This window comes from Mustela nigripes, chromosome 17 (assembly GCF_022355385.1).
Source record: "Mustela nigripes isolate SB6536 chromosome 17, MUSNIG.SB6536, whole genome shotgun sequence".
Classification (NCBI taxonomy): domain Eukaryota; kingdom Metazoa; phylum Chordata; class Mammalia; order Carnivora; family Mustelidae; genus Mustela; species Mustela nigripes.
The window spans coordinates 5,288,407-5,311,579 of NC_081573.1; the positions used below are offsets into that span (position 1 = coordinate 5,288,407).

Genomic DNA, 23,173 nt, shown 5'->3' on the forward strand with positions numbered 1-23,173 from the left:
GATCCCAGGACCCTGAGACCATGACCTGAAGGCAGAGGCTTAACCCACTGAGCCACCTAGGTGCCCATTTTTTGTTTTTGTTTCTTAAGATTTTATTTATTTATTTGACAGAGATCACAAGCAGGCAGAGAGGCAGGTAGAGAGAAATGAGGAAGCAGGCTCCCTGCTGAGCAGAGAGCCCAATAAGGGGCTTGATCCCAGGACACTGGGATCATGACCTGAGCTGAAGGCAGAGGTTTTAACCCACTGAGCCACCCAGGCACCGCTGTTTTGTTTTTTATTTATTTATTTATTTATTTATTTATTTTTTTATTTATCAGAGAGAGAGAGGGGGAGAGAGCAAGCACAGGCAGACAGAATGGCAGGCAGAGGCAGAGGGAGAAGCAGGCTCCCTGCTGAGCAAGGAGCCCGATGTGGGACTCGATCCCAGGACGCTGGGATCATGACCTGAGCCGAAGGCAGCTGCTTAACCAACTGAGCCACCCAGGCGTCCCCTGTTTTGTTTTTTAATATATCCAGGAAACAAGTTCTTCAAAAGGGGTGGGGTTGGCAAATATTTCCTTCCAGTCCGTGGCTTGTTTTTTTTTTTGTTTTTGTTTTTTTTTTTTTTAAAGATTTTATTTATTTATTTGATAGACAGAGATCACAAGTAGACCGAGAGGCAGGCAGAGAGAGAGAGGAGGAAGCAGGTTCCCTGCTGAGCAGAGAGCCTGATGCGGGACTCGATCCCAGGACCCTGAGATCATGACCTGAGCCGGAAGGCAGAGGCTTAACCCACTGAGCCACCCAGGCGCCCCACCGTGGCTTGTTTTTGAAGTGGAAAGTTTTTAAGTTTATACAGTGAAATTTATCTTTTCAAGGGATCATGTTTTCAGGGGACTATATTAGTGCTGCTTTAACAAGCAGTTTTGCTAAACTTAATACTTGATTTTGGCCACTTCTGGAGGCAGCTCCTGTGGTGAGGGGGAGCCCCAGGACGGGTAAACACAGCACCCATTTGTTAAATGATTCTGAGAAAACAAGTCGCTGTGGCATCTTGGGCATTTTGGGAAGACTAATCGTGACAGATATGTGAGTTGTCATCTGCCCCCTAAATTAAAAGTAAAATGCCCTGGGGAGCCTGGGTGGCTCAGTGGGGTAAGCCTCTGCCTTCAGCCCAGGTCATGATCTCAGAGTCCTGGGATCAAGCCCCGCATTGGGCTCTGCTCAGCAGGGAGCCTGCTTCCTCCTCTCTCTGCCTGCCTCTCTGCCTACTTGTAATCTGTCAAATAAATAAAATCATTTAAGAAAAATGCCCTGGGGCACCTGGGTGGCTCAGTGGGTTAAAGCCTCTGCCTTCAGCTCAGGTCATAATCCCAGGGTTCTGGGATGGAGCCCTACATTGGGCTCCCTGCTCAGCAGGGAGCATGCTTTCTCCCCTCTCTCTGCCTGCCTCTTTGCCTACTTGTGATCTGTCAAATAAATAAAATCTTAAAAAAAAAAATCCCTGTTATAGTAAAATGTGTATTACATTCATCTAGTTTCTCTGTGTTGTTAGGCATTTGAATATTGAAATTCTAAATTATAAACTTCCAAGTGGGAGGTGCCTGGGGTGGGGGTGGGGAGTAAGTGTCTGCCCTGGGATGGAGTCCCACCTCTGGTTCCCTGCTTGGCAGGGAGACTGTTTCTTCCCCTCCAGCTCACCCCTGCTTCTGTTCTCTCTGTTGCTGTCAAATAAAGTCTTTTAAAAGAGATTTATTATTGCCTACTAATCTACAAGGGCAGTATGAAACAGGTGATGGCAGAGAGCTTGGTACCTACTCAATGCTCCCTTTACTCTTCCAGATGGAAGTCTAGTTTCAGGGTCACCTGAGGCAGGGAAGCTTTGGACTCCGTTTCAGCTTAGGTCATCCCAGGGTGGACTGAGCCCTGCCTTGGGTTCTGTGCTGGGCATGGAGCCTGCTTGATTCTGTCTCCCCCGCCACCAGGTCTCTAAAGTCTAGCTTTCCTCTTCTGAAGCATTAGATTTCACATTCCCATCCCCACTGCCTAATGCTACTCACACCTCCCTGTTTCTTCACACAATGCCCAGACCACTGGATGTGGCACAAAACCAGAACAGCCCACCTACCCTTCAAGGATGGGACTGGTTTTAAGATGACAATTCCATACTTTGCAGCTGAATTAGTGAGAGTTAAAGGTCCACTGGGCAACCTCAGGCCACGACGGTTTTGAGAAACAAACCTATACAGGATTCTGAAGGAAATTCCTTATGTGGTAGATAAAAACTCCACAGACAGGTCATAATCCAACCACTGCAGAAAGTGACCCGAGCAGGGCTCCCTTTGCTTGTTGCCAAAGGCCTGCCTCCATAGCAGACACACACAGCAAAGACGCCAAATTTCTTTAAAAATAATTTATTAGTTTTGGATCACAAAATACAGGGAAAGCACAAGGGCAGTGCCTGTGAGCCCTTGGCTGTACTTCCCAGGCTACGCGTCTGGAACCACCGCTGTACAACCCTAGGCTTGGCCCCAGCGCCCTCACACCCTAACAGCTGCAGAGTATTAGCACCCAAGCCTGCGGCAAGTTCAAACACACCCACATTCACAATGCAGGGCTCCCCTCCAATCATTTTCCAATCTCTCTAAGCACACACTGAAATAGTTGTCAATTTCATTGAACTGTCAGGAAGGAGTAGGTCACAGGCAATTATGCCTCAAAGCTCTTAAAGAGGTTTTTTTTTCCTCCACCTTTTAAGAAAGCTTTTCTTAACAGAAATGACTAAAACCCTTTCTGTGTTCCCAGCACTCTAAGCCCCAGGCTGCCTGTGGCTTGAGGACAGCAGCCCTGGGGAGTTCCCCATATCCTAGGGCGGCGATGGAGGAAGGGCAGGCCAGGCCAAGCATGAGGAACAAACAGTCAATTTTATTGGGCTCAGACCAGGAGTCCATGGGTCTTGAGAACCTCTGTGTATTTGTCAATTTTCTTCTCCACATTCTTTTCGGCCTGTTTCCGTAGCCTCTGTGGGGTGAAAACGACAGATGGCGGTCAATTGCTGCTGCCCGGGAACCCACTTGTGCTCTCTGCCCCAAGCTGGGCCTCAAGCGGAGGCCCCTTGGACCAAAGACACTGTGTCCAGAGAGTTCACCCGCAAGGCCCTGCCCAGGAGTGTGGTGCCCTCAGGTTCTGGCCCATCCTTACCATGAGCTGCTTCTTCTTCCGATAATGCATCTTGGCCTTCTCCTTTCTCTTCTCCTCCAGGGTGGCTGTTACTGCCTGGTACTTCCAGCCAACCTCATGAGCCAAGCGCCCCAGGTAAGCAAACTATGGGGGAGGGAGAAGAAAGAAGTCCTGAGCAAGGGGGGCCAGGGCGGCTATGGGAGAGGGAGCAGAAAAGCTGTCCTATAGGACCCAACTTTCCCCAGCAGAGACCCACCCGCAGAGACAGTGCCCCTGCTGGCATCAGCTGAGCCATAGGCATTATCGGCACCGCCCACAGTGGCATCCGCAGACCATCGTGAGAAAGAGCCATCATCTGCCAGTCTCGGGCCTCAAGGCTGCCCCCTAGCAAGACAACGTGGTGAAACCTGGAACTCACCTTCCGTGTAGGCTTCAGGCGTACCACCTTGAGGGCAGCAGGAACCACCATCCGCTTTTTCTGTTGGAGAAGGAGAGGGGCTTAAGAGCCCTGGAGTAAGGGACAGGCAAGGCAGAAGGCTGGCTGGAGCAGCGTCTCAGCCAGGGCTGTTCTCATGAGGGTCAAACAATGTAGGTACAACTGCAACATCACGGACGCCAGACACACGAATGCTGCGCAGCCGGCCGTCGAGCTCACCTTGTCGTAGGGCGGCGGGATCCCATCGAACACCTTGAGGCGGTCCAGGGCAGCCTGGCCTCGCTTGGTCTTGTGCGGCAGCATGCCTGTTGGTGGGAGGCACAGCAGGCTCGCTCTGTGGGGCTCACAAGGACCCCACCTCACCTCCCCAAACAGGTAGAGGGGTGGCCTCAGATGGTAGTGCATGTGGAGTCATCTCATGGTCTGGGAACTCGAACACAGGTGGGAGAAGTCCTCATCACTGGCCACCCATCCCACCGCCCCTTGCAGTCCTCAGGCCCAGCTCACCTCGCACGGTCCGCCAGAAGATGCGGCTGGGTGCTCGGAAGTGGTAGGGGCCGCGGGATGGGTTGGTGTTCATGCGCTTGCGGAGAAAGGCCAGGTACTTCACTGGGGAGAGAGAGCGTGCGAGGCCTCAGCCCCCAGCCCCCAGCCACATGCTAACTTCTTCAACACACACATCCATACTCCCAAGGGCCTGTTAGGGAACGCAAATGAGCACTTCCCACCACTAGTGGGCTCACTTTTGGAGCCAATGAAGGCCAAGAATCTCCCAGGTCCACCCTCTCCAGCCCTTCTCCCAGGACCTAACTTACACTTGTTTCTGTAGAAATTGCCAGAAATGTTGATGCCCTCACAGCGCACAACTACAACCTTCCGGCCTAGAGGAAAAGGAAAGTGAGGCAAATAAGGACAAAGACTCAGAAGCCACCCAAGGGCTCTACCTACAAACTGGCCACCATCCATCTGCCCAACTACTGCTGTGAACCACAAACAGGGTTCTGCCCGTGTGGAGCTGACCACATGCACAAGAAACCCAAGACCCCAGCAGAGCTCGATTTGTGCTTAAATTAACAGCGTGATGGAAAATAATTTTCCATCTCAGAGCCCTAGATCCCAGGAGAGGGGGTAGCTGCCAGGTCTCAGAGCGGTGCATGGGATTGATCTCACAGTCGTGAGACTCAAACGAAAGATGGTGATTGTTGCTCATCACTGACCGCTGGTTGGGACTCATGACCAGGGGAGCTGAGGACAGAGCAGACTTACCTAGAAGCACCTGTTTAGCCACGATGGCCGCCAGGCGGCCCAGGAGATGGCCTCGGCCATCGAGCACCAGGACCTGGTGGAAATAAAGTAAACTGCTTAGATGCAACCTCAGGTTTTACTCCCCCCCAACCCAAACCAAGCATGGCTTTTTACTTGTTTCTTTCACCATATCCCTCAATGTACCTCTTACCCATGAACAGCCCTGGAAACTAGGACTCAAGGTCCACTGTACAGATGTGGCCAAGAAAGTAAATGGCTGACTCACAATTTCAGTGAACGGAATAAAACAAGGGCCTTTCCGCACATCTCAGCTGCCTGAAGGGCCGGAATTCTTAAGCCCCAATTATATTCAAGGGTGAGAGGATGCGCTGGAATTTGAACAAAGGTTGGCAACACTCTGTCCTTCGATCCAGCTAGAATGTGTAATCCCTGATCCAATTTGTGGAATCCCAACAGGCTAATTCTCTCAAGAGTATTAGTTTCCAGCACAGAAAGATCAGTAAAGGAACAGGTTCAGCATAGGCGAGGCCCTGCAGAATAGCTCGGAGCATCTCCTCTACCTTACGCTGTATTCAGCTCTGGATCCCTGACGAACTGCTCAAAACCAAATCCTCAGCTTCTTCACGAGTCATGTCCCCACTCTTACCCAGCGCTTGTTAAACACTTGTGATTGTTGGAAGGCAGAAGGGTACAGAATCTAAAGCCAGAATTCCTGACAATGTGACTTTGGCTAAAAATCTCCAGCCTCCTCACCTGGAAGATGAGGATAACAGTATCTGCCTCAGGAACATTCTGCTAAGTCAACCGAATGACACCAAACAAAGCCAACTGTACCAGGTACTCAGTGAGGGCACAGAACACGTGTTCCGAGAACTCTACCACCTTCCCGACTCCTCTGTCGTGCCTCTTCCTTCCTCTACCGCTGGGCCTCATTACACCCAATTCCCACGGATACCCTTTTCCCCAGCCATCCCTTCCCCTGCATGGAAGAAATCAGACGAGGAGTCCAGGAACTCGGAGCCAAGCTTCTGCTGCTTGCAGAAGCAGCTTGGGGTAATTACCCACCTCGAGGGCCCCCAAGTAATTACGGGCAGTGCAGCCTTTTATCAGCTCTCTCGCCTTTAAAGCATCCGTCAGCCCCAACGAACAAGGGAAGACTAGCAACGCGTTCCTGGTCGTCCTGTAGGCAGGAACTCGGAAACCACCGGGTAAGATCTCCCACCACAGCGACCAGAGCTGCAGGGCACGGACCAACACTCCGCGGGCCTGGGGCAGGGCGGGAGCGGCCTCCATTTTGGCCGATCCTCGGTCTACTTTATCACCTCAAGGCCGCCCAGGCGCTTCCCGCGCGCTTCCTCGCTGCTGTGGACACACGGGCCCGATTCAACCAAGGCTTGGCTGAGAAAAAGGCAAACGAGGCCTAATTTTAAAGTAACTCTCCTCGTCTTGGGAACCCCCACAGTCGCCCGAGGAAGAAATGATGCCGCGTTTTAGCCAGCCCCGGGTCAAAGAAAACGTCGCGATATTTTCCTATTCCACTGCTACAGACTTCTTTTAGGCCCAAAGCCTCACTTTTCGCTCAATTATCGAGTTTAGGTTTCAGAACGCACCTACGAGGGAAAAGAGGGCCCAACCTTGCTCGGGCCTGGAACCCACCCCGCCCCACGCCTCCCCGGCCCGCGCGGAGCCCGCACCTGCCCCTCCGCCATCTTCGGCAGCCGCCTGGGAAAGGAGGAAGGTTCGGCGCAGGGTTTCTTATCCCTTGAAACAGGGGCGGAGGAAGTGACGCCGTAGGGGCTGTACGGGCAGCTTTCCGTCTTCTCATTGGCCCAAGTGTCTCGCGCGTGCGCAGAGGGGCCCCGCTAGAAGGCGGTTCGTCTTCTAATTGTCCAATCCGGGTTCAATCCTTCTCGTCGGCTCTTAGGTGTCCATTGGTGTGCCGGGCGAGAGATCACGTGGGGTAGGAAGCGGCTCTACTGAGGCGGGGCTGGCCCGCCTTGGCCGCCATATTTTTGAGGGGCTGCTAATCTCTCGGGGGTTGCCGGGGTGTCTGCGGTGGAGGGATGCGCCGTCACTCGCTAAAGCGACAGCAGGCTGCAGGGCTCGTGGTGGCCCGCAGGGGGCAAGTGGGCTCTCCCTTCAGCGCTCAGTCTGGGCTTAAACGTCTGGATTCTGGTGCCTGCGCTGCCTCCTCCTGACCTGGGCGAACCCCGGCCCTGTGTGGGGCTCAGTATCCCCACCTGTAAAACAGGTGGAAGTAGGTTTTCCTATGAGATCTAAGAGTGTGCGAGGGAGTGACTTCCAGATGACTGCTGGATCTTCTCTTCGACTGTACCCCTTGCCTCGGATGGCCCCCCTCCAGCCCTACCTTCTCAGATCTGACCTCTCACAGTCCCAGGACTTTTTGGCTCAAGAGTCCTTTCCTCCAAAGCGCGTCCTGGGATCTCGGGATGGGTCAGGTCACCCACCGCGGGCTCCTGGAGTGCCTGGACTGCTGACATTAGAACGTGTGTCCTGCTCAACCGCAGCTCCCTGGGTTGCGAGTCTTCTCCCGCATAGATCAGGAGCCCCGACAGGCCAGCTTCTGACGCGGTCAGGGTCAGCGCTGCAACGCACTGGCTCAGGCCCCTGTCGGGGGTCTCTCGGTACCGGATGAAACTTTGCATTAACAGAAAAACCAGGACTCACACCCCCTGTCCCATCTACAGACAGTACCTGGCCAGAGCTGGTAGAAAAGGATGATTTATATACAGTTTCCTGGGGACAAGGACTTTGTACAGATGGGGATAGTTGGGGCTGGGGCTGTGGGCTGGCGTTGCCTCCATCCTGGGGAGAGAGTGAGCGGGGCAGCGCTGTCGAGGAAGGGACCAGTCTCTAGCTGACTTCCTCGGAGTTCCAGCTCTGTGTCCTCTGGCAGGTGACTCGTCTCGCTGGGCCTCAGTGTCCTCCTCTGTAAAATGGGATGATAGATGTGTCCATCTCATTGGGCCCTCTGGGGATCCGTGGACAGAGGAGAGCACCAAGCTCAGCGCTCTGCACAGACTCAGTACTACAAACAATTCCATTTCCAGTGAGTGCCCACTATGTGTCGTGGCATCACTGTCCAAGAGAACTTTGCAGAGTTCTGCAAAGATGGAACCTGTGAGATCCGCGCTCTCCCACACAGCCACCCAGCAGCCATGTGGGAATACTGAGCACTCCAAATGTGCCCACGGTAACTAAGGAGCTGAGTTTTACATTTACCTAATTTAAACTTAAACTGGTAGTGTGCTTATTAGAAGAGCAGGGAAGCAGAGTGGACAGGAGCAAGGATATGAGGAAAACTTCCCAACTGGCTACCCTTTCCCAAAAAAATTGTAATAAAAATTACTGTACAGAAACAAGTGCTGAAATGAAAAATCACTTCAACTTAGAAACTGATCCTGGGGGTCCCTGGGTGTCTCAGTCAGTTAAGCATCCGACTCTTGATTTTTTGGCTCAGGTCATGATCTCAGTGTTGGGGGACTGAGTCCCACAGGTGTGGAGCCTGCTTAAGATGATCTCTCTCTCTCTCTCTATCCCCTCAATCCCCCAAAGGAAAAAAGAAACTGATCTTGGGTACTTGGAAAACTTGTTTCTTTCTCCTTTTTTTTGAAAACTTTTGTTTCAAAACTTGAGCAGGTCAGTCTACTTTTGCAAATGTAAATTTCAAGAACTCTAAGTAGAGGGGAAGTTATTTGTTTTCTTTGTTTGTTTGTTTAAGTAGGCTCCACATCCACTGTAGAGCCCAAGGCAGGCCAAACCCATGACCCTGAAGTCAAGACCCAAGCTGAGACCAAGAGTCAAGACGCCAACTGATGGAGCCACCCAGGTGCCCCTGGGGATTTTTTTTTTTTTTTAAAGTAATCTCTATGCCTAACGTGGGGCTTGAACTCACAACCCTGAGATCCAGAGTTACATGCTTTACTGACTGAGAGAGCCAGGTGCCCCAATTATTCTAAAGTTTTCAACAACATATATGGCTTGTGATTATTTCCGTTGTGTTCTCTTTAAGGGCTTTGCATGCACTTAAACTTCCAGATGGCTCTATGATAGAAAGACTATTATTAGAGTCTTTTGTATAGATAAGGAAACTGAGGCAGAAGAATGAAAAGCTTAGATTTCCAGAATGCCCAGAGTCAAATCCTGGTTCTGTCACTCATGTGCTCAGTGACTTTTGGCAAATTGTTTACCTCTCTGTGCCTTGGTTTCAGCCTCTGTGAAACAGGATAATCATGGCACCAGCTTCTCATTTAAATTAATTTGTAGAAAGCCCCAGCGTAAGGGCTGTATCACTGAGGCATTGTATGTGCCAACAATTATTGCAAAATGTTTCTTGTTAGAACCTTCTGGGCCCATCAAGAGCCCACTAGGGCCTCTCCAACTTCCTCCTTCCTGGCCCACCTGCCTCCTGCCTCCACACCTGTCTTCCATCACTCACCTCCCCTACCTCCCTGCTGCCCTGGGCAGGAAGTCCCAGCTCCCCTGCTTGATGTTTGAGGCCTAGACTTTTCACACCCACACTCACACCCACCCCGGGCTGAAGTTACTGGAACACCCAGAGCTTTATCACACCTGGAGGGCTTTGCAGAGGTGGTTCTCTCCACCTGCTTCAGGAGGCCACTCTCTTCAGGCCTGCAGACTCCTGTAGCCAAATAGCTCCCCTGGGGACCCTCACAACCTTCCCCATCCCCACTGAGCTCACCCTCTTTCCCTAATCTCTCTGCTCCCCCCCATTTCCCACTGGGCCAGACCCAGGGTCATCTGTGCCACCTGCCCAAGCCTATCAGTCTCCAGCCCTGTCCTTTTTTTTTTTTTAAGATTTTATTTTATTTATTTATTTTTAAAGGCTTTATTTCTTTATTTGATAGACAGAGATCACAAGTAGGCAGAGAGGCGGGGAGGTGGCGGGGGGGGGGAGGAACCAGGCTCCCCACAGAGCAGAGAGCCTGATGCAGGGCTCAATCCCAGGATCTTTTTTTTTTTTTTCAATCCCAGGATCTTAAGACCATGACCTCAGCCGAAGGCAGAGGCTTTAACTCACTGAGCCACCCAGGTGCCCTAAGATTTTATTTTTCATTTTTATTTTTTTTTTTAAGATTTTATTTATTTGACAGAGATCACAAGTACGCAGAGAGGCAGGTGAGGGGGTGGGGAAGCAGGTTCCCTGCAGAGCGGAGAGCCAGATGCGGGGTTCCATCAAGCCTGGGATCAAGCCCTGTGTTGGGCTCTCTGCTCAGCAGGGAGCCTGCTCCCTGCCCCCTTGCCTGCCTCTCTGCCTACTTGTGATATCTCTCTGTCAAATAAATAAATAAAATAAAATCTTAAAAAAAAAAATAAGAGTCATATACCCCACTGACTGAACCAGCTGTGGATCCTCCAGCTCTGTCCTTCTTGATCCCTGACCCCTGACTCTGCCTGACCGTCCTCTCCATCCACATGATGCTGGTCCTAGCCCTGACTCAGGCCTTGTCCTCTCACCCTGGACCCTTAGCCAGCCTCCAGTCTGTCCTCCCTCCTGGCCCCAGCAACCCTCACCCCCAACGAAGTCCAGGGTTCTCAGCCTGCTGAAGGGTTCACCAACATGAGTCCACACTCCACGAGCCACAGGGGCAGGATATCCTGGAGACTGGAGGCACAGGTCACCTGTAGCTGCCAGCCCCCAGACTTCCCCATGCCCTCTGTCCACCTGCAGACTCACCTGCTCCCCAGGGTAGGCTGTCCTCTGCCTCCTTCTCTGCCAGTGCAGGCACCAGGCAGCAGCCATCAGCAGGAGAGCCACGGGCAGCAGCAGCAAGAGCAGCAGCAGGGGGGCCTGAGGGGCTGGCAGGGCTGTGGCCTCCAAGGCCCTGGGACTCCTTGGGGGCAGCAGTGTGGAAGAGTCTGAGGCAAGAAAAAGAGGCTGGGTGACTGAGGAGAAGGTCTGGGCCAGACAAGGGAAGGAAATAAAAGCAGGCTTGGTGCTGGCTGTGTGACCTGAGGTGGGCCACCTGCCTCTCTGTGTCTCAGTCTCCTCACCTGTAAAATGGGGATGTTCATTAAACCCACTGGGTAAGGTGGTCACAAAAATTAAACGAGTAGCCACACAGGAAGTTCTTAGAACAGTGTGGCACCAGTCAGTTTGCATTTTCTTTTACAATTCGACATATGTATTTCTAGTGCTTATGTATTGATTAGTTTATTCCTTTTTCCTTCAGTGGGCTGTGAGCTCCCTGTGGGCTCTGGGGTCTTTGTGCCCTCTATACCCCCACCCTGCTACTCTCTCTTCCCCTCACTTGCCAGACTCCAGGCACATGTGCCTCTTCACTGTTCCCTAAACATGAAGGCAGGTTTCTGCCTCAGGGCCTTTGCACTGGCTGTTCTCATTTTCCCAACCCTCAGCTACGTTCTAGCCAACCACCTCACGCCATGATTCGATCACCCTGCTGTAATTTGCCTGCATGGGGCTCAGTACACTCAGATCTTTTCCTGTTAATTACTTGGTTGCATGTTTGTTGCCTGTTGCCTCAATTAGCATGTCAACCCTACAAGTGCAAGCACCTGGGTCTCATTCTGAGCTGTGTCACTGGGTACCCAGGAGGTGCCTAAGAAAATGTGGTCGAATGAACAAACAGTCATAAATGTAAGTACAAATGAGCAATGAAGCTTAATATAGAGGGCAAGATGATCGGAATTATGGGGAGACTAAGAAAATTAGAGGGGAAGGTTTTTAAATATCTTTCTCAGGGGTGCCTGGAAGCTCAGTCGGCAGAGCATGCGACTCTTCACCTCACGGTTGCGAGTTTGAGCCCCACCTTGGGTGTAGAGATTACGAAAAATAAAAATAAAGATGAGAACTCGACAGATGCAGTACCAAACACAAGGACAGAAAGCTTCCGAATAATACCAGGGTAAGGTGGGGAGAATACGTTCACACAGACTCAACCCTGATCCTGCCAAGAAAATTAATCTCATTTTTTCTTTTCCTCCTAAGACAGGGTCAGTTATAGAACTTGTTAGGGACTTGGCCACAAAAGTAAACTTTTTTTTTTTTTTTTAAGATTTTAGGTACTTATTGGAGAGAGAGAGAGAGAGTGCGCGCGAACACACGAATGGGGGTCCAGGAGAGGGAAAAGCAGGCTCCCCACTGAGCAGGGAACCCAACGCAGGACTCGATCCCAGGACCCCGGGATCATGACCTGAGCCAAAGGCAGAAGCTTAACCAACTGAACCACCCGGGAGCCCCAAAGTAAACCTCAATATGCTGGGCCAAGTCAAGTATCCACAGCGCATAGTCTCTCACACACTCTGATGACATCATTTCTCATTGATCCCTTAGAGCCGTGGTCTCTGTTGACTCTGAATTCCCACGTGCCATCCTTGTTAAATACACACCTGTGAGAGAGACTTAGTAGGGGATAGAGGATGTAAAATATCTTACTAATTAAAAAAAAAATACTTTAAATCTTTAAAACAAAACAAAACAAAATAGAATCAAAAACACAGTATCAGGTATGTGTTCAAATAGTACTGCTTTGGAGACATTTGGTTAAATATGATTTGTGATTTCAATGATAAATTTTTTTTAAAGGTTTTATTTATTTATTTAACAGGGAGAGAGATCACAAGTAGGCAGGGAGGCAGACAGAGGGGGGCGGGGAGCAGGCTCCCTACTGAGCAGAAAGCCAGATTCAGGGCTTGATCCCAGGACTCTGGGATCATGACCTGAGCTGAAGGCAGAGGCTTTAACCCACTGAGCCACCCAGGCGCCCCTGTGATGAATTGTTTATTTATTTATTTATTTATTATTTTTTAAAGATTTTATTTATTTATTTGACAGATAGAGATCACAAGTGGGCAGACAGGCAGGCAGAGAGGAGGAAGCAGACTCCCTGCTGAGCAGAGAGCCAGATGCGGGGCTAGATCCCAGAACCCAGAGATCATGACTTGAGCCGAAGGCAGAGGCTTTAACCCACTGAGCCACCCAGGCACCCCTCAATGATGAATTATTAAGAATAATTTTAAAGGGGCATCTGGGTGGCTCAGTCAGTTAAGTATCTGCCTTTGGCTCAGGTCATGATCCCATGGTCCTGGGATCAAGTCCTGCATTGGGCTCCGCGGGAAGCCTGCTTCTCTCTCTCCCACTCCCCCCTGCTTGTGTTCCCCCTCTTGCTGTGTGTCTCTCTGTCAAATAAATAAATAAATAAATCTTTTTAAAAAAGAATAATAATTTTAAAATTATGAAGCCAATAGCATCGTTCTAAAGGACTGATTTGCTGCTGTCCAAGGCTAAGGGTGGGAATTATTCAAAGGGGGTCAAGTTAAGTCGTGGGATTGCAGTGGGGATCACAAGAAGCCACACGTATGATAAAATTGCAAAGACATCTATGCTTTTAAGGAGTGAATTGTGTCCCTCAAAATTCATACATTGGAATCCTAACGCGACCTCATTTGGAGACGGTCTTTACACCGATAATCAAGTTATAATGAGGTCATCAGGGCGGGCCCCTCAGCCCATATGACAGGTGTCCTTATAAAAAGGGGAAATCTGGACACGGAGGCGTGCACAGAGGGAGAAAGCCAAGTGAACGTGAAAATGGCCATCAGCAAAGCCCAAGGAGAGAAGCCTGGAGCAGAACCTTCCCTCTGAGCCTTGGGAAGGAGCCAATCCTACCGACGCTTTGATTTCAGACCTCTGACCTCCAGAATCTGACATAATGTACGTCTGTTGTTTCGATCACCCAGTTCGCGCTACTTAGTCCCGCCAGCCCTAAGGTACCAACACGCGCGGGCACACAAGTGCGCATGCGTGACTCGTAAACTGGGCATCAACTCTGGACTATAGGGCGGGACTGTACCCTGCCGTATTTCTGGTGTGGCTATCGTGCTATCAGGAATGGGAAGCATGGGTAAAGGGCGTCCAGGACCAGCCCCCCACCCCACCCCCTGTACAATTTCTTTGTACCCTCCTTTGAATCTGGAATGATTCCAAAAGGAAACGTTTTAAAAACAAGACCACCATTCATTTTCTACAAAAGTAACGACCATGAACATTCAATTGGGGGGGGTGGGGGAGTGAATTCACTTAAAAAAAAAAACAACAAAAAAAACCCCCAAAACCTTTAAAAACCTTGGTCGTTAGAGGGACCCATGGATGGCTCGTTGGTTAAGCCTCTGCCTTCAGCTCAGGTCATGGTCTGAGGGTCTTGGGATAGAGCTCCGCATCGGGCTTTCTGCTCCGTGGGGAGCCTGCTTCCCCCCCCACCCCCACCCCTGCCTGCCTCTCTCCCTACTTGTGATCTCTCTCTGTGTCAAATAAATAAATAAATAATCTTTATAAAAACCAAAAAACCTTGGCTGCTAGAGAATCTGCACTTACACAAGCGGTTGCAATGTTTCTACAGGACAGGGCTGCCTTGGAGAAATAGGCAGGGGTTATGGTTCCCTTGTCAGAGGTGAGGAAACTGAGACCCAGCTAAATGACCGAACTTGGGGGAACACGCCCAAAGTCACACAGCCAGTGGGAGCAGAGTGGGGTCTGGGCTGGCCAGGACAGGGTATGTGAGGGGCTGTGGGATGGGGGAGGGGAGGGAGGCTGGGGGATGCTGGGGGGGCTTTTACCCGGCTGACACTGCAGCTCCAGACACCCAGAGAAATTCCTGCGGGTGATCCAGGGTTTCAAGGCTGCCAGCTGCTGGGAGGTGTCCTGCAGGAGGTGGGAGATGTTGGTCTGGACGAAGCGAAGACAGCTGGGGAGGGGCTGGGGGCAGGGGAGGGAGACGTCACCAGGGCTTCGCCCCCACAGTCTGCTCAGGCCAAGGGCCTTCCCTGCCTGGCAATGCCTACCAGGGGCCCTCCCTTGGAGGCCTGGGTCACAGAGGGAGTTCGGACCACTGCCCCCCGGGGTTGCTAGGGGGAGAGAACCCCTCTGCAGCGCCCAGCAATAGAACCTGAGAAATAAACTCGGAATCGGTGCACTGGGCCCAGGACTCCCGCCCTCATTTAGTCTCTGGAAAAGTGCTCTTTCCAGCAAGGGGATTCCCAGGGGGCCGGGGGTTCAAGCCCCACCTCCCCTGGGTTGCTAGTCAAAGGAAATCTTCAGCAAGGTCTAGCATAGCTTGGCTTCCAATCCCCAGGAAGGCAACTCGCTCCCCTAGCTTGTCCCCCAAGTTCAGGGCTTACCTGGAAAGCACATAAAGTGACAAAGTGTATTTCCGTGTTGACGTTCTCCAGTAGAATTTGCATGTGGGTCCCGGCCACAGCCTTGAGCCGTCCTATCCAGTGCTGGGCCAGGACCAGGCGCCAGAAGGCCCCGCAGAGCTCGTCCTGGGAGAGACAGCTCCAGCTCGGGTCCGCCCGGCAGAGGTGGCTGCGGGCTTGGACTGGTGGGGCAGGAAGGGTGGGGGCTGGGGCTGGGAGTCCTGCATCCCCGGGATGGGTGGTGGGGGAGGGAGAGGAGGAGGAGGAGGAGGAGGAGGGGACGGCAGCCGGTCAGCCTACTCTTCCCCCGAGGGGCGGTGCTTCTCAAGTCTCTCCTTCCCACCTCAGCCCTAGCCCCGCCCATCGGTGACTCACGTCCTGCAGGTTGGAGGCGACGGTGACCGGATAGTCCTGAAGCAGGTAATCAGACTGCGGGAGAAAACAGGGTCAGGCCGGGCTGAGGACCGGAGAAAATAGAACTATGGGGACGCAGAGGCAGAGAAAGAGGGGGACAGTGAGCCGAAGGGGACAGAGACCCACACACAGAGGGGACAAATGAAGAGAGCCAGGTACAGGGACACACAGAGAGGGGGACAGTGGGCCAGAGGGCGGAGGACAGGGACCCAGAGAGAGGGGGACAGCGAGCCAGAGAAAGTGCGGGATAGTGAGCTGAGGGGCACAGAGACCCACAGAGAGGGAACCAATGAAGAGAGTATGGGACAATGACCCAGAGAAAGCAGGACAGCAAGCCAGAGGGACACAGACACAGGACACAAGGCCAAGGACACAGAGAGTGCGGGACAGGGACCCACAGAGAGAGGGGGAAGACAGGGACCCAGAAAGGGGGACAATGAACCAGAGAAAGGGGACAGGGAACCCTAAAGAAGGACACCTAGACGGGGAGGTCGGTCCCAGTGACGGAGCCGGGGCCTCAGGCAGGCGCCCGGGGAGGCCAGGACATGCCCCTCACCAGCTTGTGGATGGTGGCCGAGAAGGTGGAGGAGATGGGGCTGTGGCTGAAGGAGCAGTCAGGGGTCCCGCGGAGGCCAGGGCTGAGCAGCAGCAGCAGCAGCAGGGAGGTCTGGGGGCGCGACACGGGGCGGGGGCGCCCTCTGTTGGCTCCACATGCACCCCTCGCCTGCGCCCCCCCAGCCCCCATCTGTCTCTCTGCCGTCTTTCTCCTTTTCCAGGTCTCATTCCTTCCCGTCCAGGGCTCGGCCCTCCTCCTTCTGGCTTCCGTGTCCCTCTGAGAGCAGCCTTCCCGAGTCTCCTCTCTGCCTCTAGGCTGGCCCTTCTGGCTCCTCTCCCCATCTGCCAGCTGTGCCCGAGGCTCCCATCTCTCCTTGCCTCAAACCCAGGCTTTCCCTCTCTGCTCCTCTCTCCCGTTTCTCTCTCCGCCTGTGTCCTGCCTTCCCGTTAGTGTCCACCTCCCTCCATTTCTTTCCCCCCCCCCTGCCCCTGTCCCCCTCTGTCCATGCCCCTCTCCTCTGTCCATGTCCCCCACCCCTGCCCATGTCCCCCACTCCTGTGCTGTGCACATACCCTGCCCTGTCCGTGTCCCACCCCGTCCATGTTCCCACCCCTGCCCATGTCCCCCCTCCTCTGTCCATGTCCCTCTCCCCTGCCCGTGTTCCCCACCCCTGTGCACGTACCCTGCCCCACCCATGTCACACCCCTGCCCATATCCCCCACCCTCGACCATGTCCTCACCCCGTGCATGTTCCCCTGCCCTGTGCATGTGCCCCACCCCTTCCTTCTCTCCCTTACCCCTGTCCTTGTCCCCCTCCTCTGTGCATCTGCTCTCTCAACTCCGCCCACCTTGGTACTGCTCTGCCTTTCCCCCGCCTTGTCCCCCAGGTATACGCACTGTTGGGCTCCCGGCTGGCGCCAGCACTATCATCTCGGCCGGAGGCCCCTCATGCCTATGGCCGGATCTTGGAGGGGACAGAAGAGGGAGTCTCAGACCCTCACACCCCAGCCCCTTCCTCACCCGCCCCTTCACCTCCCCACCCCTCCCTTGGCTCCTTGATGTGGCTAAGTTTCCGCCTCCTACTCCCTCGGGCTTCCTGCGTGAGCCCCAGTTATGGTGAAAACTCATCTCCCCTTCTAAGAACCCCGACGTCCGGTCCTCGGAACCCTTCCCAGGCCAGGGACCCAGCGACCTGACCCCCATCCCTCCTCCCTCATCCAGGAGAGGGACCCCAGCCCCGCCCCTCGGGGACCCAGAGTCCATTTCTCCTCACGCACCAGGCTTGCCCCGGCTGGGCGTGGAAGGGGCCAGACCGGGTGACAGCCAGAGATCGAAAGCGAAAGGAAATTTTGGGGGGCGACAGTGAGCTGGGGTGGATCTGGCTGAGGCGAGGGGCGCCACCTGGTGGTGACAGGTGGCGGCCGACTCGCGCCCCTAGAGTCCTGAGCTGGGTGGAAGCTCGGCTGTGACACATGACAAAGGGGGAGCTGCCCCCAGCCGGAAGCAATGCCTGCAGGGCAAGGAGGCGGCCAGCCTGGGGCCTTCATTCTTGCCTTGTATAGGGAAGACTGGTCGGAGATGGACAGAGGCGCCAGGAGGAGGAGGGCCGGGCACTGGACGGAGTGGATTGGAACCTGGAAAGAGAGAGACAGAAGGGGGTCCAGGCGGGGTGGGGGGATGGCAGGTGAAGGGTGCGTGCGGGGCCAACAGGGCATCCCCACCCCGAGCCCACAGACCTCCCTGCTGTTGCTGTCCTGCCCTGGCCTCTGGGATTGCCCCTTGTGACATAGCCTCACCACCATCTTGGATGTGTGGGCTAAGGGTAGTTTCTGGGGGGCTCCAGGGATCCTTGGCTTGTATCTGCATAACTCCATCCCCAACTCTGTCTTCACCTGGCCTTCTTCTCTAGAAGTGTCTCTCCTCTGGGTGTCCCTTGTAAGGACACTTGTCATGAGATGTAGGGCCCACTTGGATAACCCAGGATGATCTTTGCTCAAGATCCCCAACTTTATTATATCTGCAAGAACTGTTTTTCCAAATAAAGTCACATCCATAGGTTCCAGGGGTAAGAATGTGGACATATCTTTTGGTTGACCATTCAAACCACTAAGTTCTCACCAGGCTGTTTCCCACCTCTGGGCCTTTGCACATGCTCTCCTCTGCCTGGACTGCTCTCTAGCCACATCAGATCCTCATGGTCCTTCTGGATACAGTGCACGCACTCATCATCAGGGAGAACCAAATCACACCCACAATGAGATCACCACACACCAGTTAGGACGATCACCATCAAAAAGATGGAAGTGTTAGGGGGCCTGGGTGGCTCAGTCGATTAAGGTCTGGTGGCAATGTAAGTGGATGCAGCCACTATGGAAACTGGTATGACGCTTTCTCAAAAAAATACTGTGAAAATAATAGAACTACCCCATGATGCAAAAATCCCACATCTGGGTATTTGTCCCAAGGAAATGAAATCAGTCTCTCAAGAGGTATCTCTTTGTTCACTGCAGCCTCATTCACAATAGCAAGATAAGACCTAAGGGTCCACTGATGGATGGGTGAATGGAAAAAGAAAATGTGGTATACACACACAATGGAATCTCTTTCGGCCATAACAAGAAGGAAATCCTGCTGTTTGCAACGACGTGGATACATCTGGAGGATGTGATGCTAAGTGAAATAAGCTAGAGAAAGATGAATCTTGTAGGGTATCACTTATATGTGGAATCTAAAAAAGGCAATTCAGAGTGCGAGTAGTCCCAGCCTGGGGCTGGAGTGTGTGTGTGTGCAGGGGAGATGGGGAGATGTTGGTCAAAATTCACGAAGTTCTGAGGATCCAATGTACAGCATGGTGACAATAAATAACAATACTCTATTGGGGCGCCTGGCTGGCTCGGTTGCTTAAGCATCCAGCTCTTAATTTCGGCTCAGGTTACGATCTCAGGGTCGTGGGATCGAGCCCTGCATCAGGCTCTGCACTGGGCGTGGAGCCTGCTTGGGATTCTCTCTCTCCCTCTGTCCCTGCTCCCTCTCTCTCTCAAAAAATAATAAACTCTAAACAAAACCAAAAAATCAATACTGTATTGTCTATCTGAAATTTTCTAGAGGTTGGTTTTTGCTTTGCTTTTGGGTATATCTGAATTTTGTTTCCAGTTTGATTAAGACAGTGTTTTCATCAGGCACAAAAAGGTAACTTTGTGAAGCGATGGGTGTGTCCATTAACTTGATCACCATAACCATTTTACAATGTATGGGTATATTAAGTTACCATGTTCCATACACTTAAAAACCATGTTGTATATCTAAAACATATATAATCTTTCCTTGTCAATCATACCTTAATAAAGCTGGAAAAAAGCTTCAACACTCATGGCAACTTCCTCTGGAAGGTAGCCAACACACATCTTTCCCTCCCTCATACACACACACACACACACACACACACACGCTCACGTAGTTTGGGCAGGGTGCCATCTCCAAGCACTCCACGTGCCCTGAGTTTCCTCTGTTATTATAGTACATGTCACTTTACCTTCTGTCTTCCAGCCAGAGCTGAGCCTACCTCTCCTCTGCTCACACACCTTCTGTGGCTCCCTATTGCCCTTAGGACAAATTTCCAGCCCTTCTGCCACAGGGCCCACTTTCCCTTCATCTCTTCCCTTCACCCCCGGCCCCGTATAAGATCCTCAGTCCTTAGCTCCAAATCCAGCCTGGCGCGAGGGCTCCTCTGGGTCCCCCAGTGTCCTGCGTCCCCTCCACAGATGTACAGATTATGGGTTCCCAGCACAGGCTGGGAGCTTGTTGGATTGCTGGGTCTGACTTTTCTTTGGGTGTACAGCTTTGCCCTGCCAGGGCCAGGCACACAAGAAGACCCAGGAGATAGGTCTCATCACGTCAGGCCTGGCAAGAGTCGCTTCCAACCCTGGCTGGGTCATTGCGGGAGCTTGGCCAGCCCCTTATCCTCGCTAAGCCTCAATTTCTTCAACTCTAAACCGAGGGCTGAGGTGGTAAAAGAAAATATGAAGTCCCCTCCACATCTGTGCGTCTGGGAATCTCTTACTTGGCTGTCCTTCCTTGTCCTTCCTTGCACCCTGCTGGGGGGGGCGGAGAACCTCAGGCACGGTCACATGACTCATTTTGCTCAATGAGAGTGAGAGTGAGGACAGTGACAAGCGTCACTTCTGCATGAGATTAACGGGGCAGGGAGTGGATCTTTAATGGCAGAAACCACGTTGAATCCGGCCTCCGTCAGCCCAATTCACATGAATCACGTCAGCAGAGCCTGCGTGGCTCTGATGAACAGAGGGCCCCTGCCACCCACAATGGACAGCTAGTGTGAGCAACCAATGAACTTGTGGTTGACGACCACAGAGGTCTGGGGGTTGTTACTGCAGCAAAGCCTCGCCTGTCCTGTTACACCTGCCATCTCTGCTCCCTGCCCTCTTCACTTCACGTTCAGCCTGGCTTAGCTCCCTTGTTGCACTGAACAGATGCTTCTCGATTATTCATGTGCTTTCAGTCTATCTCCTCTTGGGGTGGGCAGGATACCTGGCCCCGGAGAGGTCCACTGGAACCTCTGATTGTTCCCTTGCATGGCCAAAGGGCCTCTGCAGATATGACTTTGTTAATTATCTTGAGATGGGGAGATTATCACGGGTTGAGTAGGTCGAGTGTCACCACAGACGGATTTGGAAGGGAAGGAGGGAGGCGAGAAGATCACAGTCAGAGTGATGCCATGAGAGAAAGACTCTAGTGGCCACTGTTAGCAATGAGAAGTGATGCAGGGGGTGCCTGGGCAGCTCAGTTAAGCGTCTGCCTTTGCCTCAGGTCATGATCCTAGAGTGCTGGGATCAAGGCCCACAGTGGGGTCCTTGCTCAGTGGGGAGCCCCTGCTTCTCCCTCTGTCCCTGTTACTCTCCATCCCGCTCGTGCTCTCAAATAAATAAATAAATAAATAAATTCCTAAAAAAAAAAAAAAGTGTTAGGCGGTCATGCACCAGGGAAAGTGATTCTCCCTCCCCTTGGGCTCTAGCTAGCAATGCAGTCCTGCTGACACCTTGATTTTCTCTCAATGAGACCCACTTCAGACGTCTGACGTCTAGGACCCTAAGATAATACATTTGTGTTGTTTTACTTAAGCCACGAACTTTGTTACAGCAGTGACAGGAGCCTAATACACCTGTCCCCTGCTAGCACATGGGCTCCTGCGGCCGGTGGTCTCGCCAGCACCTAGAACAGCGCCTCACTCACAGCGAGCGCTCACTGGGTATTTGTTGCCTGATTGGAGTCTGCACAGACTGGGTCCTCCTGCCCACCCCCCCGGACAGAGATGATTGGCTCAGAAGCCGAGGCCTGACCCAAGCTGGCCAATCAGATTTTCTCCCCCTGGAAACAGCGCGGACACTTGCCTGGGCTCTGGGCTGGGGGGTTGTGGACCTGGCTGGCGGTCACCTTCTGCTGGTTAAATCAACAGGATTACTAGGAAGGACACTGAGGCAGCCCATGGGATCCTGGGGGGAACTGTCAAACCACAGATGGGAACAAGAGCCTTCCAGGGACTTCCCTCCAGCTCTCTCATTCCTTTCTTTTCCAGACGTCCAGATCCTGGGAGAGGTAATTATTCTGCCCAGCCTTAGTCAGAACTTGACAGGAGGCTGGCTGCCTATTCCCATTTGCCTCATGACAGAATTAACCTCTAACAAGCAGCAAGCATTCACAAAGCATGTCCCGTGTACCCACCGGGTCAATCAGTCTGGTTGGAACTATTAGTCCCATTTTGCAGATGAGGAAACAGGCGCAGAGCAGTGAAGAAGCTTTCCTAAAGTCACATCGCTGTAAGAGGTGACAGAAGAAGACAGGTAGGGACAGAAAACTCCAGAGATGGGACGCCTGGCTGGCTCAGTCAGTGGAGCATTGGACTCTGAATGTCAGGGTCATGGGTTCAAGCCCCATGTTGGGTATAGAGATTATAAAAGAAAATGAAGCTAGGGGCACAGGCGTGACTCAGTGGGTTAACCTCTGCCTTCAGCTCAGGTCATGATCTCAGGGTCTTGGGACCAAGCCGCGCATCAGACTCTCTGCTCAGCAGGGAGCCTGCTTCGTCCTCTCTCTCTGCCTGCCCCTCTGCCTGCTTGTGATCTCTCTCTGTGTCAAATAAATAAATAAATAAAATCTTAAAAAAAAAAAGAAAAGAAAAGAAAAGAAAAGAAAGTTAAAGAAAAGAAAAACCCCAGACAGGGTACCTGGGTGGCACATGGTTAACCGACTGCCTTTGGTTCAGGTCATGATCCTGGAGTTCCAGGATCGAGTCCCACATCCGGCTCCCTGCTCAGCAGGGAATCTGTTTCTCCCTCTGAACCTCCCCCTCTCATGCTCTCCCTCAAATAAATGAATAAAATCTTTTCTTAAAAAAAATACTATTAAAAAGAAAAAGAAAGAAAGAAAAGCCCCAGAGATCAAAGAGAAAGAAGGAAAAAGAAAAGGAAGAAGGGAAAAAAGACCCCAGAAATCATGTGCCTCCAAGAAAGGACCGGTCCTGGTTCCTGCGTACTTTTGGTTTCTCCAGGACCTGGGGCCCCTCAGATGCATGTCTTGCCCTGTTTTCTGTGGGAGGTCTCTGCAGCCTTCCTGAAAATTCCCTCTTATCCTAAGCTAGCATGAATGGGGTCCTGGCATCCCAAAGAATTCTGAAATGGGCACTGTGCCGGAGCCACTCAGGTGGGTTCATGGGAATGGATGGTTAAAAATTCAGGAATTTTGTCAGCCTGTTTGTTGTTCAGTCATCTGCACGGGAAATCTGACATGGTGGGAGCATGTCCCAGTTCCAACGGGAACCTGCGAGTGTTACTTACCAGGCCTTTATCCTACTCCTGAGAGCCACTGTGCTTTTACTCTGTACCAGCACCCCACGGATCCTGAAACGACGCATTGGCAGAGCAAGTCAAAGAGTGAGAGCCTTAGGATGGCGAAGACCCGGGGGAAAACAAGAGGCCCTGGGGTCCTGTCCAGGGCTTCTCAGAGTTCCCTTTATCTGTTTGACAAACACTGTGTTGTACCAGAGCCAGCCCACTCGGCTGCTGAGTCTCTGAACTCAGATGGCCTCGAACAGACCAGAAGTTGTTACTCCCCCACTTCCTCCCCTC

The 23,173-nt window shown here is 52.4% G+C and overlaps 2 protein-coding genes and 4 non-coding genes across 13 annotated transcripts in view; all 6 read right to left on the bottom strand.

Annotated features, from left to right (window-relative positions):
- Positions 1-6,666, bottom strand: part of LOC132005675 (large ribosomal subunit protein uL13) — a 109,940-nt gene extending 103,274 nt beyond the window's left edge. The window contains exons 1-8 of one of the 2 annotated variants that reach the window (XM_059383086.1): positions 6,559-6,658; positions 4,865-4,937; positions 4,414-4,479; positions 4,106-4,207; positions 3,818-3,903; positions 3,581-3,640; positions 3,184-3,306; positions 2,888-3,003 (exon numbers count right to left, since the gene is read on the bottom strand). In XM_059383086.1, coding sequence (XP_059239069.1) covers positions 2,917-3,003; positions 3,184-3,306; positions 3,581-3,640; positions 3,818-3,903; positions 4,106-4,207; positions 4,414-4,479; positions 4,865-4,937; positions 6,559-6,573 — 612 coding nt within the window. In that variant the 5' untranslated portion in view covers positions 6,574-6,658 and the 3' untranslated portion in view covers positions 2,888-2,916. Of the gene's footprint in view, positions 1-2,887; positions 3,004-3,183; positions 3,307-3,580; positions 3,641-3,817; positions 3,904-4,105; positions 4,208-4,413; positions 4,480-4,864; positions 4,938-6,558 lie in introns of those variants that run through there. The other variant, XM_059383084.1, reaches the window with a different exon arrangement.
- On the bottom strand, positions 3,436-3,522 carry LOC132006233 (small nucleolar RNA SNORD35). The gene has a single exon (XR_009401016.1). It is a non-coding gene; the product is annotated as a small nucleolar RNA SNORD35 (small nucleolar RNA).
- LOC132006232 (small nucleolar RNA SNORD34) lies at positions 3,710-3,780 on the bottom strand. The gene has a single exon (XR_009401015.1). It is a non-coding gene; the product is annotated as a small nucleolar RNA SNORD34 (small nucleolar RNA).
- Positions 3,982-4,066, bottom strand: LOC132006230 (small nucleolar RNA Z195/SNORD33/SNORD32 family). The gene has a single exon (XR_009401013.1). It is a non-coding gene; the product is annotated as a small nucleolar RNA Z195/SNORD33/SNORD32 family (small nucleolar RNA).
- Positions 4,735-4,818, bottom strand: LOC132006231 (small nucleolar RNA Z195/SNORD33/SNORD32 family). The gene has a single exon (XR_009401014.1). It is a non-coding gene; the product is annotated as a small nucleolar RNA Z195/SNORD33/SNORD32 family (small nucleolar RNA).
- Positions 6,667-7,590: 924 nt separating the features above from the next.
- Positions 7,591-22,956, bottom strand: FLT3LG (fms related receptor tyrosine kinase 3 ligand). 7 transcript variants are annotated; one of them, XM_059383091.1, is made up of 9 exons: positions 22,883-22,956; positions 17,585-17,665; positions 16,929-16,995; positions 16,032-16,142; positions 15,437-15,490; positions 15,044-15,187; positions 14,483-14,621; positions 10,584-10,765; positions 7,591-7,814 (listed from the first exon to the last, which is right to left on the bottom strand). In XM_059383091.1, the coding sequence occupies exons 3-9, from the start codon at positions 16,959-16,961 to the stop codon at positions 7,608-7,610; spliced, it is 870 nt and encodes a 289-aa protein (XP_059239074.1). In that variant the 5' UTR covers positions 16,962-16,995; positions 17,585-17,665; positions 22,883-22,956; the 3' UTR covers positions 7,591-7,607. The 7 variants fall into 7 exon arrangements, 6 of the variants coding, with proteins under 6 accessions (XP_059239074.1, XP_059239078.1, XP_059239077.1 ...); XM_059383095.1 differs by lacking the exon at positions 22,883-22,956 and adding an exon at positions 21,771-21,863; XM_059383094.1 differs by lacking the exons at positions 17,585-17,665; positions 22,883-22,956 and adding an exon at positions 17,309-17,400.
- Between the last annotated feature and the right edge of the window lie 217 nt (positions 22,957-23,173).

Bases quoted from the DNA above. Each gene is read 5' to 3' on its own strand.
- FLT3LG (XM_059383093.1), bottom strand. From the start codon at position 16,220: ATGGGGGCTGGGGGGGCGCAGGCGAGGGGTGCATGTGGAGCCAACAGA. The intron at 15,188-15,436 runs GTGAGTCACCGA...TGTCTCTCCCAG, and splicing joins TCGCCTCCAACCTGCAGGAC to GACGAGCTCTGCGGGGCCTT. The intron at 10,766-14,482 runs GTAAAAGCCCCC...TTCTTGCCTCAG, and splicing joins GGAGCTGCAGTGTCAGCCGG to ACTCTTCCACACTGCTGCCC.